The sequence below is a fragment of the Tachypleus tridentatus genome, chromosome 6 (assembly GCF_004210375.1).
Source record: "Tachypleus tridentatus isolate NWPU-2018 chromosome 6, ASM421037v1, whole genome shotgun sequence".
Taxonomy (NCBI): domain Eukaryota; kingdom Metazoa; phylum Arthropoda; class Merostomata; order Xiphosura; family Limulidae; genus Tachypleus; species Tachypleus tridentatus.
Window position 1 is genome coordinate 96,864,849 of NC_134830.1, and position 17,125 is coordinate 96,881,973.

General features: G+C 33.9%; 1 protein-coding gene across 2 annotated transcripts in view; it reads left to right on the forward strand.

Moving 5' to 3' along the window:
* eIF5B (eukaryotic translation initiation factor 5B) overlaps positions 1 to 17,125 on the forward strand; it is an 88,672-nt gene that overhangs the window by 16,117 nt on the left and 55,430 nt on the right. For both annotated transcript variants that reach the window (XM_076506431.1, XM_076506432.1), the window contains exons 4-7: positions 2,464 to 3,219; positions 7,496 to 7,619; positions 8,305 to 8,387; positions 15,644 to 15,760. In XM_076506431.1, coding sequence (XP_076362546.1) covers positions 2,464 to 3,219; positions 7,496 to 7,619; positions 8,305 to 8,387; positions 15,644 to 15,760 — 1,080 coding nt within the window. The remainder of the gene's footprint in view (positions 1 to 2,463; positions 3,220 to 7,495; positions 7,620 to 8,304; positions 8,388 to 15,643; positions 15,761 to 17,125) is intronic.

A 17,125-nucleotide genomic window follows, 5' to 3' on the forward strand; every position in this document is an offset into this window, starting at 1 on the left:
TGGTGGTTCTTGAACTTACCTGTTAATCTTCCTGGCGGGTTATGATCATTACCTTTTTGCTAAATACCTTACAACTTCTTATACTCTGCCTTCTATCTTAACATTGTAGACTAGGTGTCAACATTGGTTTTATACTTTTTTGTTTTACCTTCATTTTCATTTATGTCTATTACTACATTTATTTATTTATTTTTTTTTACATTTTTACCGAATGTCTGGCGCAGATAGCCTCGCTGCTTTGTGCCATAAAACACTAAATCAATCAATCAATCACTAGTTATTCTACATTTGGAGCGTTGTATTAAGTTCTAGGCTTCTTATTTCAGGAAGGACATTGAATTATTGGAAAGAGTTAAGAAGAGGGTTACATGGTTGGTACGAGGGATGAAGGGGTTGTCATATGACGAGAGATTAACCTTTAAAGCAGGAAAGTTGTAGATAGCAACATCAATTGATGATGGCTGCTGTTGAAGGGTTAAAAATATTAAAATCCTTAAAATTGTTTTCTCTTGAAAAAAGAGAGGGGGTCTGACTGTAAAAAGAATTTATAATGTTGATGCATCAACATTTTCCACACTTAACAGTGAGAATTATAGAATTGGGGGGGGGGCAAATAGATTTAGACAAGTTAGAAGCTGTTTTCAGCTGAGACAATTTTATTTTTCAAATAAGGTGGTTGGCCTGTTGAATGGGTTTCCTTTGGATGTTGTGGATACAGTAAATTTAAGTGCGTTTAAAATGAAACTTCATAGGTGAATGATAAAGGCTTGTTTTAATTGTATGTTTTTATTTAATAGTCTTAGTTTGGCTTAGATGATGGTACAGCTGAGATGAACCAACAGGTTCCTTTTTGTCCCTAAATATTATGTTATGTTAATTTTAAGGAAGTTAGGTGATTGTGTTAATGACTGATATAATATTCTGTGATTTTACAGATTAAGAAAAGATTATGTACTGGTATAACTATTCAGTGATAAGGGCCTAATTGTCTGTTGTATTTTAATTTTATAAACCCAGTATTTATTTGTTATTTAAGCTATTTGAATAATGTAATATTTAGTAATATAATTTTTCTTTTGAAGTCAAAATAACAATAACATGTCTCATTAATGTCAAGGTTACTTAGCAAGTTTTGTAAATTAGGTGAAGTATAAACAGTCTAAAAGTAAGTTTTACATATATAATCCTGATAAATTGTTTGACACACAAACTTCTTGTCACATGATATAATTTTCATAAATAGTACTAAGTTAATTTTGTAATTAGAAAAATGTTGCATTACCATTTCATATAAAGGACTTGCAAACATAACTTACAATTTACAATACTAGCTCATTCTTTCCATTACAGTTTAATGATGGTCAAGACAGTAATATAATCTAAGAATGTATTAAAATAGTTACATTATATAATGAGTAAAGAGGATCTGTTTTCTTCATATTAAAAACTTTTGAGAAATGTAAATTCTGTTGCACAATGACTGAAAATAAAAAAACAGTCACTCATTTTTATATTTATAAACTTTGTTATGATAAAAAAAATATTTGAAACTTATGCTGTTTATGAGTTTGGGAATATTGACCATGATTTTGTATTTCTTTCATTTTATACACATATGTTGCAAGACTTAAAACTAATCATGACTTGCTGGCAAAAAAAGCCAGCAGGTTCTTGGAAACCATCAGAGGACATTGTTTTTTTTTTTTATTTTATTGCCATTTGATAAGATCCAAGCATAACATTTATAGGAGAAATCACACTATTGTAATTAATCAGCAAGCCTTTTTCAGTATCCTTTTGCATATTGTTCTTGCAAACCCTATCAGTAGGGATTCCCCCAAATTTAAAATAGCAAATAAAAGTAATGTTGAACTTTTGTAGTTACTTGCAAAAACAAATTTCTAGTGGCCAAAGCAGTTAAGTTCGAGCCTTGCATTGCTTTGTAAACTTTCAAGACTTCATTGTTTAGTCTTATATTATTTAATTTTTCTACATTCAAACTGATTTCATAATTGTTCCATCACATATTGCCATTTAACAACTTTTTAACTTTGTAGTTGGTGCCACCAGGGCATTGCATGTGTCTTAATGTTGTTGTTTTTAGGTTAATGGCCACATTTTTGCATACTTAGTAAATCAGTAGAAATTAAAATCTTTTGCAAAAACATTAAATTACAATATGATGAATTCCAATTCATTATAATTGTTTGGTTACCAAGCCTGATTTTTTATTATTTTTATTTCATAGCTAGATTTCTGCAGTCTCTTTGCAAACATTTGAATATTTGAAATTGATTGGCATCGAGGAACAATTGATGTTAGTTGCAGTGTAATTGCTAGAATATATGAAGGTTTAAAGATTTAGTTTATTTATGAATATATTTTGGTCTTTGGTAAGCTTTATTGTCATATTTTTTTTATTACTATATTATTTTATTGTACAACTTATGATTATTTTTTTAGGAAGATGAAAATCAACAAGGACAGGATCTCAAAGACAAACAAAAGAAAAGGAAGAAAGAAAAGAAGGGAAAGGTTGATATTGGTGAAGCTGAATATAGTGATAGAAGTAATGTTGTTATTGAAGATGATAAAACAGGGAAAAAAGGGAAAGATAATGAGGACAAACCCAAGTCAAAATCTGGTAGACTCAAAGGAAATAAAATACTGGATAGTGATGAAGATGAGCAGATACTTAATCAGTCTAAAGGACTGAAACTGCAATCTGTTTACCAGTTACTGGAGGAAGAGACAATGGACTTAGATGTTAGTATAGATAATGAGGAAGAACAGAAAATGTCAGACAAATTTGAAGAAAATATGGAAGACTTAGAAGAAGATAAAACAAAGAAAGAAGAAAAGGGTGGAAAAAAGTCAAAGAAAAAAGAAAGAAAGAAAAAACAAGATGATGAGGAAGTAGATAAAATAATTGAAGAACTTGCACTGGAAATAGAAGGTAAGGTGCCTCCACAAAATGAAATACCACATCGAGATGACCAACTAGAGGCAGAAGGACAAGTAAAAGTTGAGAGTGGAGCAGAAAAGTTGAGTAAAAAAAAGAAGAAGAAAGGTGCTGCAGAAACAGAAGATATAGAAAAAGAAGATAAATTAGATCAGTCAGAAATCCAAGAAAAAGTACATACAGTTAAGACTGCTGCTCAGAAGAAAAAAGAAAAGAAAGAAAGAGAGAAACAAAAGAAGCAGTCTCAAAAGATGCAAGTGAGTGTTTTACAGTCTAATTTCTACTTTAAATTTTACAGGTGTGTGAGAGTCCAAAATATATAATTTTGTGTGAAAAAGTTTGATCACATTAAAGGTAAGAAAAATGTTAGGATGAGAATTTAGGTGACTTTGAGGGATGATCCAGGAAGAATAATATCTGATGGTTACGGGATGGCTGGGTTATTAAATTCCACTTTATTTTTATTAGTGAAGATGTAAGCAGTATTTCACACGTTGAACAGTTGATAGGTGGAAATAAGATCAAGCAAGATTACTTCATTAATTCTGAGTTTGTTAAGAAAGAATCAGGAAGTTTAAAGAATAAGGCTCTTGAAGAGTTTTGAAGAAGGTTAAGAATTAGATGTGTGAACTACTTGCTACTGTTTTTTAAGTGCTTGAATAATAGGCATGTACCAGAGGATAAGTTACGTAATGTAACTCCTCATTTAAAGGGAGGTAATTAAATTTGTCTCAGTGATTATAGGTCTCCTAGTCTTACCTCAACTCTGGGAAACATTTTGGAAATTTTGATAAAAGATGCTATGTAAAGCTATTTAACAAAGTTCAGAATTTTATTGGGCAGTCAACATGATTTCATTAAGGAACAATCTTACCTTACAAATCTTTAGACATGCTTTCTAAAATTACTACATATGTAGATAAGACTAAGAGTGTAACTTGGATGTATTTGGATTTTCAGAAAGCATTTGATAAGGTACCACAGAAAAAGCTTGTGAAAATGTTCTCTGTTGGTGTGAGGGATAAGTTGGTGTAATGGATAAAACTGGATTGGTGGAAGATAGCAAAGGGTTTTTTGAAATGAATTAAGTCAAACTGGATTAATGTCGCAAGTAGGGTACCACAGGGTCCATTGTTAGGACTTTTGTTTACTTTTATTTATGCCAGTGTCATAGGTGAAGGAATAGTCATAGTCAACATGTTACTTAACTTTGGTGATAACATTAACATTTTGGATGTTGCTGGCTATGAAGAGGATGCTACTGCCAATAAAAGGATTCAGACTGTTTGGTGAGTTGGGCAAATAAGTGGCAGATGCCTTTTAATTTTAATAAATACAAGGTAATGCAATGTATGATATCATAATTTGAATTATGGCCATCATGGCCAGTTGATTAGGGTGTTTGACTCATAAACTGAGTCATGGGTTCAAAATTCCATCATGCCAAATGTGCTTGCCCTTTCAGCCATGGATGTATTATAATGCAACAGTCAATTCCATTATTCATTGGTAAAAGAGTAGCCCAAGAGTTGGAGGTGGATGGTGATAACTAGCTGCCTTCACTCTCATTTTACACTGCTAAATTAGCCCTTGTGTAGCTTTGCATGAAATTCAAAACAACCAAACAAAACATTAAAAGGTTTTGATGTTCTGTCTGATCAGTTTCTTAAGCCATTCAAGTAATATGCTCTTATTAGTGGCAGAGCAAATAGGATTTTAGGTTTCACAGAAGAATTGAATATCAAGTCTAGAGAAGTTGTAATGTCATTGTATAGGTCATTGACTTATCTACATTTTTGAAGTACTTAGTTCAGTCTTGAGCTTCTAACCTTAGGAAGGACACTGAATTGTTGAAATGTTTAGAAATGGATACGAGGATGATGCCTAGGATAGAAAGGTTTTCATAAGAGGATAGGTTAATTTGTCTGAACTTGATTTATTTTGAAAAGAAGATTCAGAAGTGTTGAAGGTTATTAAGGGAGAGTGTTAATGCATTACTATTTTTTGCATTTAATGGTAAGAGTGATAACATTGGGGGACAAATTTTGACAGGGTAGGAGTCATTTTCATCTAAAACAACTTTATTGTTGTTAACTGGCTGATTATTGGAACAGATTGCCATAAGAGATGGTAGATACAGTAAAGTTAGTGAAGTTTAAGAGTAAGTTTAATACATATTTGAATGATAAGGAATGGCTTTGAGTTCTTAGCATTCAGTTTAATTTAGGTGATTGGAATATCTAGATGGACCAAAAGCTCTCTTGCAATTCTTTAATCTTATTGCTGAGTCATGGGTTGAAGGCCATGTCATATTTGTTGACTTGCATTCAAAATTTTACTGAACAAGATTGGTATCAAACTGTAGATTATAATTCAAACTTTTGCATTCTACATTATTCAATTTCTTAATTTAAAAGTAAATATTTAAAAAAAAACACTTAAGTATCAATATTTGTATGTCATGTGGTATTTTAAATGCAACATTAGTTCAAATTAAATGTTTGCAGTGAAGAGGTATGGTCTGAGATTACTTTATTACATGCAATGTGAGAACTATTTCAAAAGTGTAATGCATGTACAGTACAAACATTTAAAGAGTGAGGTTATAGATTATTGTTTTACAGAGAGGTGAACATTTATCTGCAATACATTTCCAAGGAAGGGAAAATATTAAATTTAATTTTATGTTGTTTTTAACATTTGTTTAGCTGTCTTTCCAGACATTATACTGGGTGATTGTACTTTGTACAGTGAATGTGGGAGGCACAGTATCTCTATGATGACCAGTTATTAGAAAATTATTTGGGATAAATGCCTCTTCACTTTTGTCTTGATTACAAAATGAAATATCAACTAAGTGGCATTATGCTGAGTCACATTAGGAAGTCCCCTGCTGGTACAGTGGTAAGTCTACAGATTTACAACACTATAATCAGGGATTCACTTCCCCTTGGTGGATTCATCAGATAGCCTGATGTAGTTTTGCTATAAGAAAACACACAAACACATACACTTGAGGAAGTTAATGTCTATTTTTCTTTCTGTAATTATGAGGTTTATTATTCTTTTAACAGATGTAACCTAAATTAGTATTTAAACCACCTTAGTATTATATCATAAGTTTTATTTTTCTGCTTTTCTGTTCCATTTTATTTCCTTTTCTGACTGGTAACTGTAATTGTATTGTGGTCTTTCTGGAGGCTTTAAAAGAGTTAGAATTGTTTTACTAATTAATTTCTTTCCCAGCTGTGTGCATGTTGCCCCAAAGAGCATTAACAGGCTCCCATCTCACGTAGTTCTGATATCTGGCTGGACCTTCTGTAAATTAAGCATTTTTTTTTTCTCCTAGAAAGATGCTGACTTTTTATTACATTACTGTCATACTTACATTTTGTATAGATAGTTTATTTATGTTTTGATTGAGACATCCATGCATGCACATAGAACTGGATGGCAAAACAGGTTTTACTCAGTTAATCAAAATGTAAGGTGTATTTATTGTTGTTTTGTTACTGTTTCAACTTTTCAGTGTTTAGTCAACTGCTATCCAAATATTACTATGGCTAATCTCCCAGAATATGTAAAAGGTCTATCTCTAACAGATAGACAGTAATATCTGGAGAAATCAACTGTGCTGGACCAATCTGTTATCTTCTTGTTTTTGGATGCAAGAAGTGAAAAGACACTAGAAACATAAGGTAGTTTGAGTCCTTAGAAGAAAACCCATTTAAGATAAAAATAAAACAAAACTTTTGTGGAAGAGTAAAAAGTAAAAAAACCTCCAACAAGTTTGCTCTTGGAAAATCTTACCATAAAAAAAAAAAAAAGGTCCGTAAAGCATGACATTTTCAGTAAAATATGAGTAGATCCTTATCTCACATTTTCAGAAAAATTTTAACTATTAATTATTGGGCAATTATTTTTGTTTTTTAACATTTACTATTCAAGGAATTAAAATATTTGTTTCATTGTAAAGCACCACAGACTATAATTCAGCACTCAAAAAAACAAGGTATTATTCCTTGTTTTTCACATTTTATATATAATGTTTTAGGGCATACACATTATTTTAATTGTGTTTGTTTTTTTTAATTCAAACTATTAATTTGCAGTTAACTATAACATGGGGTTATTTCTTATAGTAGATTGTTTTGCCAGCCAAGTGCTTACAGTGGTCATTGTTATGGTTCTTAGCCTTTATGATCACTAAGTGAAATTACAAATTTTTTGTAACTAACTGCTAATTATTTTATATCCTACATTTTGGCTGCTAATCTGGTGCTGTCTTCAAATAACTATTGAGAAGTATTATGTGGTAGTAGGAAAAAGGATTCTGTCATGGGTCTTTTTGTTAGTAAAATATGTGCCATTTATTCTAATTCCATTGAGACTTGTAAGATGCCTATTTTAATTCTGAAAGTAGCAATTTCTAATAGGGTACTTTAATGGGTTTTTTTTGTTTTTTATTGTTTTTAGAGTAGAAATACAAGTACTTAATAGTTTGTTTATTCACTTTTTGAATTTTTTTGTCAGACAATTAAAAACAAAGTTGTTGAAACTCCTTCTACTGAAGATAAGGAAGAGACATTACTACCTCTTGAAGAAAAGAAAGCTGTTGTAGAAGATGAAATACCTAAGGATGTTGATGAAGAAAAAGGTTAGTGTTATGTGTGTTTGCTTAATCCTTCCATTTTTTTTCCATTAGTAAACATTAGTCAGTGACCACAGTAACATGTACTTTTTTGTAATAATCTGTTATGGAGATTTCAACAAAAATGTATCCTGTTAATTCAAATTATGATGATGTGGTCAAAAGAACTTTGACATGTAGTTAAGTGACTTTGTCATGAGCTAAATCAATACTACGATGTGTTAAAGTATAGTGATTTTAACATCATGACTTTAGACAAGTTTACATTACCTTGTGCCTTTGACAGATTTGCAATCAGTGTATATAAATATATAATGGAAAATTATGTAATTGGTAGGAGCAATAGAATGGTTCATTTGATACTACATAATTTAGAATGGCTATTTAAAAAATTCTTCCAACATGTATACAGAACAGAAGGCTAAACTCTTTATTTGTTGCAAGTTAAGGTATGATCCCAGATACTAAAAAATTTCTAAAGAAAAACTTTATCAACAATACAAGTTTTGCCACAGCATTTACTATTTTCCTCATCATTTTATGTTTGGTGAATTTTATGGCTATTGCTCTTCTTTAGGTAAGTTTAGGGCATGTGATTAGCAAATGAATGTTTACCATTGTTTAAAAAATATTGTTGCACTTTGCATGTTATTTAAATTTTGGTGAAATACATAAATTTACTCGTGTTAAGATGAAGAAGGTGATGGAAAAAAGAAGAAAAAAAAGAAAGGAGAAGAAGATAAGAAAGATAAAAAGAGACCTGGAAAAAAACAGGTAAATATTTAATAATTGCAGGTATTAATGGTATAATAATGTCCTTTAAAGTGGAAATATGTAATACATATATAAACTAAAAAAAAGCATTTAGTGCTTATTGAATGTTGTTTGATTAATTCAAGAAAATAATGTGCTGAATATTTTAAAAATATTGTAATATTAGAGTATTCAACCAGTATTGTTAGTACTTTAGAAATCAGAGATGATGTCACTTTTTTATGTCAGCTGTTTTTAGACTTCTTATCATTATTTTGTTTATTACTTCTAAAAAAAGGAAACCATTTACATCTCAGATAGATATTATGTTTTAATGGAAATTTGATAACCATTTGTCTGATTTTTTTAAAATTTAGTGTGGCCTTTGAAATAATGTTTATAATTTTATTTAGGGTTATATTGATTTTACTGACGTAATGTGCTGTAGCAAACAAAAAAAAAATCAAGAATGAAAGCATGTAATAAACAGGCTCAGCACTGCCAGGTGGGTTAAGGTGTTCGACTCGTAATGTGAGAGTCACAGGTTTGAATCCCTGTCACACCAAACATGATCACCTTTTCAGCTGTGGGAGCATTATAATGTGATGGTCAATCCCACTATTCATTTGTAGAAAGAGTAGCCCAAGAGTTGGCAGTGGGTGGTGATGACTAGCTGCCTTCCTTGTAGTCTTACACTGCTAAATTAGGGATGGCCAGTGCAGATAACCCTTGTTGTGTAGCTTTGTGCAAAATTCAAAAACAAATATGTAAAAAACTGAGTATATTGCAACACATCTTAAAAGTAGCATGTTTATGTGTGTTACAATTGCTTTATTTAGAAAGCTAGGAGCATGACACACAGTTTTAAGTATTAAATTAAGATTTTAATTTGTATATGTTTCTATATATTTTTTTAAGCTTTCCACCAAGTGTTACAGAATATACTATGTTAATGGAATGTAGTTTCATTACTTTGAGACAAGATAAATGGTTACTGTTGTTTATCGTGTATATATATATAATAAACAATAAAGACCTGTGAAAAATCTTTTTTTGCAACACTTCTCAGAATGTGTTAAATAGCCTAGCTTCCCTTAAATTGGATTTGGGTAGGACTACATATAGAAATTCTTAAACATCTTTAAATATTTGTAAACTGCTCTGATAAATCAAAAAGGACTGAATACATTAAATCTGATTTTAAGTGGTTAGAAGTTGTATTAGTTAAAATAAGTCACTAATATTTGAGAATGACTTGTAAATTAATTTCCACATGATGTGCAAATGTGTGCTTTTAAAGTAAGGAGAATTATGTCAAAAATATGTCAGTTATATGGTTGGGGGGTTTCCAAATAAAAAATTAAAAGGAAAACTTCTTTTACATGTTAAGATTTGAATGGTAAACATGTTGTCAACAATGTAATTTAAGTAATCAGAAACTACTATAACTCAAAATGTAGTAAAAGGAACATTTCCATGTGAATCAAAACCTTTTAGGAAAAGGTATTTGCACTGTTAATTGAAGAGCTAAAAAAATTGTAGTACGTATACAAACATTTGTAGAAATCCATAAATTATGTTTATGTACTTGAGTGATTATTTTATTCTAAGTGTGGATTAGTGGAGCGTGTGTAAATCTTTGCAGATTTTATATCAGATGTGTTTAAAAATGTGAAATAAAAGTTGTATTAAAAACATTTTTATTCCATCATAACGTTACTGGCCTACTTGCACTAATTAAGTAAAAAGTACTGCAATTATCTACATCCCAAGAGGAGGGATATTAAACAGTGAAAGTGATTTAAACATCAGGAATAATAGGATACTTTATTCACAAATCAATTATAAAATAAACGAAGTTAAAATGTTTTACTTTTGATAAAAATAATTTAAAATTTAATAGCAAGCTCTCATTTTATGTATGGTACCAATATGTAGAATATCTGAAGCATAAAAATCATGAGAATTCTGATACCATATCGTTTCCTCTTGCATAATAGCTTTTCTCATTCACTGCTGCCCTCTGTATGCACAATGTTTTCTTAACTTCTATCTACTGTGTATTTCTACATCACTGAGCTGCAATGTGGCATGTAAATAAGCATTTGACAACCCTCCATCAAAAGGATCATGATAGTCTCCTGTTGCAGCTGGCTCCCTCTATATTTTAGAACCCAATCTTCAATCTTCACTACTTGATATGTTTTTGTTTTAAAATTTAAGTTTATCATTTTTTCACACTGTTTGTTAAACAATTTAATTGCTTTTAACATCATATTATACAGTGATAATCTCACTGTAGTTTATTGATTTTGAATTTCACTCCAGTGGAACTGAATTCTGAATTTTATTTCACTACTACTGCTGCAGTTGTGATGAATGTTACAATATTTTACCTGCCGTGTGTCAGAATAGAGGCCCTACACTTTTGTCTGTGAGTTTTGTGGTTTTTAAACAGGAGTTAAGGCTTGTTGTAAAGTTGTTTACTTTTCCAAGCCGAAACCTGTGACATTTCTTTGTCTGGTGAATCTGGCTATGATTTGGATGTTGTTGTTGTCATTTTTCATTAGCCACCTTTGATATGTGGACTTGGGTATGTTATCTTTCATTATTATCCATCCTCAGTTTGATCTCTTCCTTGGTACACCAAATTTTACTTCCTTCTCTAAATATTGGAGGGTTCATCCTGTCCAAATTTTCTGGTTAAATTTTATTTGATGGAACATTGTGTTTTGATCTTCTCAGACTCAGAATAATTGTTTTTTCATATCTTTGTGTTATGTTTTTTTCGTATTTAAATTCCCAGAATTTGTGTCATGTATGTGAAGTTTTCCTAAATCACTTGTCTCATCCCATTTGGATCCTTGCCACACTATTCAGTTACTGTTTCTCCAATTTGTCTTTATTCACAGTTCACAACAAGAATTTGGGAGGACACTGGTTGCCACATGTTTTTCTCCCTTTTTTTGTTGTTGGAGTTCTTTGTGGATCCTTTCTATCCTCTACTCCTTCAGGTTGGAAATTTATAGTTTTTTCTTTGCTTTTACCCAAACCCCATATGAGTCTGTTCCATTTGTCAGTTGTCCCTTACAACCTGCGTTGTGCCTCTTTTTCCTTGTGATGATCAGAAGTCAGATGTTTTGCCATAGATGTATCATGTTTTTCTATCACTGGTCTTTTGTTCTGCTGTATCTTGACCACAATTTTCTCTGTAGGATATTGGCAACTTGTGCAGACAAAGTCTCCTTTACATTGGTTTCTCTACCTTTCATTTTCCATTTATATTCTTGATACCCTTTTATGTCTTATGTGTGATTTTGGACACATTTGCTTACGCAGCTTCCTTCCATGGTTCCCATTTATTTATCCACTGGAAACATTTCTTTCTTTCACTCCCCACACTTATGGATTTGATTCACTCACTTATCACATTGGTGTAATAATCTTTATCTACCAACAGTGTGTTTTGTTTAAAGGTGTCATCATATCTGATTAGACAGCTTACCTTTCCCTGTCTGCCCATTTACATCGTCAGTTGGGGAAAATCATCAAAGTTGAAAGGTTGTCCACACCTAACATGTTCATCCTCCATTTACCCTTTCTGGTTGTTGTTTTCTCCTCATCTAGATATTGCTTTTTTGTCTATTGCTATATTACACACATTGGTTCAATTCTGAGTTGGGTATTTTATTAATTTCTTCCTCTTTCCTTACAAGGTCATATGAGGTCTGTTAAAAAAATACTCATACTGTTTGAATTGCGCGGCTCCAGTTGGTTCCAGGGGAATCCGCTTGGTGTCGCTAGGTTCGCACAGATCAGCTGATTACAACGCCATTTCCCAATTGCAGATATCTTCATTTGTGTATTAGCTACGCGGTTTTAAGTAAAATGCAATTTTTTCGTTTGACGGATTTCAGAATGAATGACCTGAAGGAGCAACGACTTGCTGTGAAATTTTGTGTTAAACTTGGAAAATCTGCAACTGAAACTTTTGCTATGCTTAACACGGCTTACGGTGATGTTGCTATGAAGCGTACGGCATGTTTCAAGTGGCATGAACGTATTAAGGATGGTCGACAGTCCATTGAAGATGATGAGCATCCTGGACGTCCTTCCACGTCAACTGACGACCCACACGTTGACAAAATCAATACCCTGGTGCGGGCAAATCGACGTTTGACTGTCAGGGAGCTTGCTGAAGAGTGTGGAATATTAGTTGGATCTTGTTACGAGATTTTGACCGAAAAATTGAAGATGCACCGCGTTGCTGCGAAATTTGTGCCACGCCTGATGACGGACGAACAAAAAGCCCATCGCGTCCAGGTTTGTCAGGAACTGCTTGATTGTTCAGAAGATGAAAACTTCTTGTCAAGGATCATAACAGGTGATGAATCATGGGTTTATGGTTATGACATTGAAACGAAGGTCCAGTTGTCCCAGTGGATGGGTGAAACATCCCCCAACCCAAAAAAGCTCGCCAAGTTCGATCCAAGGTCAAGGCGATGCTGACAGTTTTCTTCAATGCTAAGGGTGTTGTTCACCACGAGTACCTCCCCGAAGGCTCCACAGTGAACCAGACTTACTGCATTGAAGTTATGAAATGTCTGAGGAACGCCATCCATCGCAAAAGGCTAGAAATGTGGAGGAGTGGCGACTGGTTTTTCCATCACGACAAAGCTTCAGCCCATTCAGCCCTCAGAACTCGTGAGTTTTTGGCCAAACACTCGATCACTGTTCTTCCCCACCCCCCCTACTCACCTGACCTTGCTCCTTGCAATTTTTTCTTGTTCCCCAAACTCAAAAGACCCTTGAAAGGAAGAAGATTTGAGACGATTCCCGAGATTAAGGCAAATGCGACGAAGGAGCTGGAGGACATTACAAAAGAAGCGTACCAGCACTGTTTCAACAAGTAGAAACACCATTGGGATAAGTGCGTGCATTGGGGAGGAGAGTACTTTGAAGGGGTCCCAGACCTATAACATCTAAATAAAGTACATTTTGTTTTATGACGTCAGTCCGCGTATTTTTTTAACAGACCTCGTATTCCTCTTCTATTTTGGATCCCACTGTGTGACAAATAATGTCTGTCCAGATATACTTATTCTGTAAATTTACACTGTATTGCCAATAAGGTTAGTAATGCTCACTATTAAGATGGAGTGTTCTGCAAGACTATTAATAAGTTCTTTCTCGTAGTGCTTTGAATCATATATGTCTGACTCATTGTACACTCACGGACTAGCATGAGTAAAATAGAAGGGGATTGCTGCCTGTCCTTGCTGCTCCTTTCATTTCACAAGTTAGGAATAGTATACTTTTATATATAGGGTTTTGCATTTACCCATTGTATTTTCTCCAGTGCTACATTCTTCCAGACTTTAATTCATTTTTCTGCCCTCAACTGAGCAGGACTTTACACACTGAGAAGAAATCCTCCATGGTCCACCACCCCCATACGTAGGAGATGGAAAGTGAAAGGAAGAGGCATGACTATCCTTCTACCATGGACTTAATGTACAATACCAGTTGCTGTATGGTTTTGAACTTAATTTTATCATTTCACCTCTCTGGCTGGAACCCTCATCCCCTAATTCTCACTACTCTACTGCCTGAATATCAGTTCCTGGGTGATGGGTTGGAGCTGGACTACCCAACACAAGCCCACAATGTGAGTGGGCTGGGACTCTTCTTCTTCTCCTGTTATGAACTGGATGATACGATCTCAATATTGCATGGTTTTGTTTTGGAGTTGATCCTCTACCTTCCAACTGTCATACAGATGTTAGTTCCTAGGGGAACAGGTCTTGGTTATGTTGGATATACATACATTATAGCTTGGTTTCTTGGAATAGAAGTACTTCCCTTTTGGTCTCTGATTCTGAATTAAAGATGATAGAGGACCCTCCTCTAACTGTGATCTGGATGATTCATTCCCAGTATCACTGGACAAGAGTTAACCTCTGAATTTTGGTTAATTACACCCTGAACAAATCTGTCTACATTTGGTCAAAGACCCTTCTTCTCCTATTGTGGACTAGGTGACTTATTCCTTCACTTTGGTTTTGGACTTAATCTGGTTTAATGACCAGATGAAGGTGGTTAAAAACCCTCCTACTATCGTGGCATGTATGGCTATACTGCTCCTTGTGTGATATATTTATTCATTGAGGGCAAAGAGTAAACCTAGATCAGATATGGTATGGTCTTTCATGAGTGTGTCCCTTTAACAAGAAGTGACACTCAATGGTCATTTTTCAAACACTTACCACAGGGTGTTCATTGAAGTACATTTTGCACTTGTACCACCACCTAGTCATTGTGGGATTCTAGTTGTTTTGTTAGAGGAGGTAAGATATCATATTGGAGGTTAGTATTTTCCTGCAATGAAAATATATTTTTGATAGATACTTACCTTCGCTTACACTTCCCACTCATTCTTCCAACTTTTGGTGGTTCCCCCCCCTTCCCCAATGTGGAAGAAACAATTGTATTCTACAGTATAGAAGGAATCAGCTACAACAGGACATTGTGTCACACTCTTCTTGGTGAAAGATTGTCACCTGTTTACTTGCATTCTACAGTCTTGCTGAACCAGGTAGAAATATGGAGTAGGTGGAAGTTTCAAGGCTTGTTGTAAGCAAAAATATTTGTGCATGTAAAGGGCAGCACTGAATGAGAAAAACTTGTATGAAAAAAGTTAAGTATCTATTGGACATATATTTCCAGTGTAGGAAAATATTAACTTTTGGCTGAAAAAGATGGCTCAGAAGAAATTGTTTACATATTTCTGATAATTGAAAGGTTTCAGGGAAATGTATTTAAATCAATATCTTAATTAAATCTCTGTAAAGAACAAAAATGATGTTCACAGAGAGATTGGCAACTATGGAAACAAAATTAATTTGTTTATAAAGGAATATTTAACAGGCTTGGAATTTGTAGTACAAAAAGTTGCACTTTGTTTTTATTAATAAGTGAAATATAGCCATTATTAAAGAAAGGAAATAGTTTAATTTTGAGTCATTTTTAGATACAATATTCAATTATTGGTTCAGTAATTAATGTAAAATGACTATGGGGTGCTATATTTAGTTCAGCTAAAACTAATTTCTATATGAACAAGTATTTGATTTTTGGATACAGTAAAGCCATCATAGAAACAGGAAATGTGTTTTTAAAAGTTAATTCAATAAAGAGTTAAATTATTTAATTTAAATAACCAACACAATGTCTTGCACAAAATATATCTTTTTAATGTTAATTTATTTCAACTAAAGATTGCTGCCATGCAAGAGGCTATGAAGAAACTTAAAGAAGAGGAAGAGAGGCTCAGGTTAGAGGAGGAAGCAAAACAACGAGCTGCTGAAGAAGCTGAATGTTTGAGACTTGAAAAGGTTTGATCTGTGTGTAAAACTAGAATTTTAACTCCATGAACATTAACTTGAAAATATAATTATTTATATGGGAAAGGTTTTCTTTAATGTATTTAAAATTACAATAAATGTTACTGGATATAAAACTTTTGAATACTGTTTCACATATTTCCTTTGATTTTTTTTTATTTTTTTTTTTCAAGTGGGCCAGGCATGGCCAAGTGTGTTAAGGCGTGCAACTCGTAATCTGAGGGTTCGCGGGTTTGCATCCCGGTCGCACCAAACATGCTCGCCCTTTTAGCCATGGGGGCATTATAATGTGACGGTCAATCCCACTATTCGTTGATAAAATAGTAGCCCAGGAGTTGACGGTGGGTGGTGATAACTAGCTGCCTTCTCTCTAGTCTTACATTGCTAAATTAGGGATGGCTAGCACAAGATAGCCCTCAAGTAGCTTTGTGCAAAATTCCAAAAAAAAATCAAGTTCTTTTAAAGCTTTTGCAGAGGATTTAGTTTAAACTACTGAGTATGTATACACATTTGTAATCATTAGGTCTTTGTACTAAAACTTTCAATATTGTGTATATACTCTTCAAAAAAAGAAATGCAAAAGGCAAAATATGAGACAAATTGTTAACAAGTTTATTCTGGGTAGTTCTGTATGACATTTGTGAAACTTTGCACATTCACTGCTGAACATCCAAAGTCTGCAAAGGCGAAGTCCACACTCACTAGGTGAAGTTTAACGTCACTCAATGTCAATAACGAGTATGCCCCCTGTGAGCATCAATAACTGCTTGGCATCTCCTGCCCATGGAAGCGATGAGATGACGAATCACATCCTGTGGAATGGCTGTCCACTCAGCCTGCAAAGCTGCTGCAAGCTGAGGTAGAGTCTGCGGTTGAGGTTGTCGCCGTTGCAGACGTCAGTCCAACTAGTCCCAGAGATGTTCGATGGGGTTTAAATCTGGTGATCTGGAGGGCCAGGGAAGAATGTTGATGTTGTGGTGTCTCAAGAAGACAGTGGTGAGTCGGGCTGTGTGAGGATGGGCATTGTCATGTTGAAAAATGTCGTTGACGTTCACCATGATGGGTTGCACATGGGGCCTAAGAATTTCGTTGACGTATTCGTTGAGCCGTAAGATTCCCTTGAATGTGCAAAAGGTCTGTTCATGCATTGTAGGCGATGGCAGCCCACATCATGATGCTGCCACCACCAAATCTGTCAACATCCTGCACACAGTTTGCTGCAAAACATTCACCTCGGCAACAGTAAACACGGGTCCTTCCATCCTGCCTACGAAGCATAAAACGTGATTCGTCGCTGAACCAAACATGCCTCCATCGTCGATGAGGCCATACCCGATGTGCCCGAGTCCACTGCAG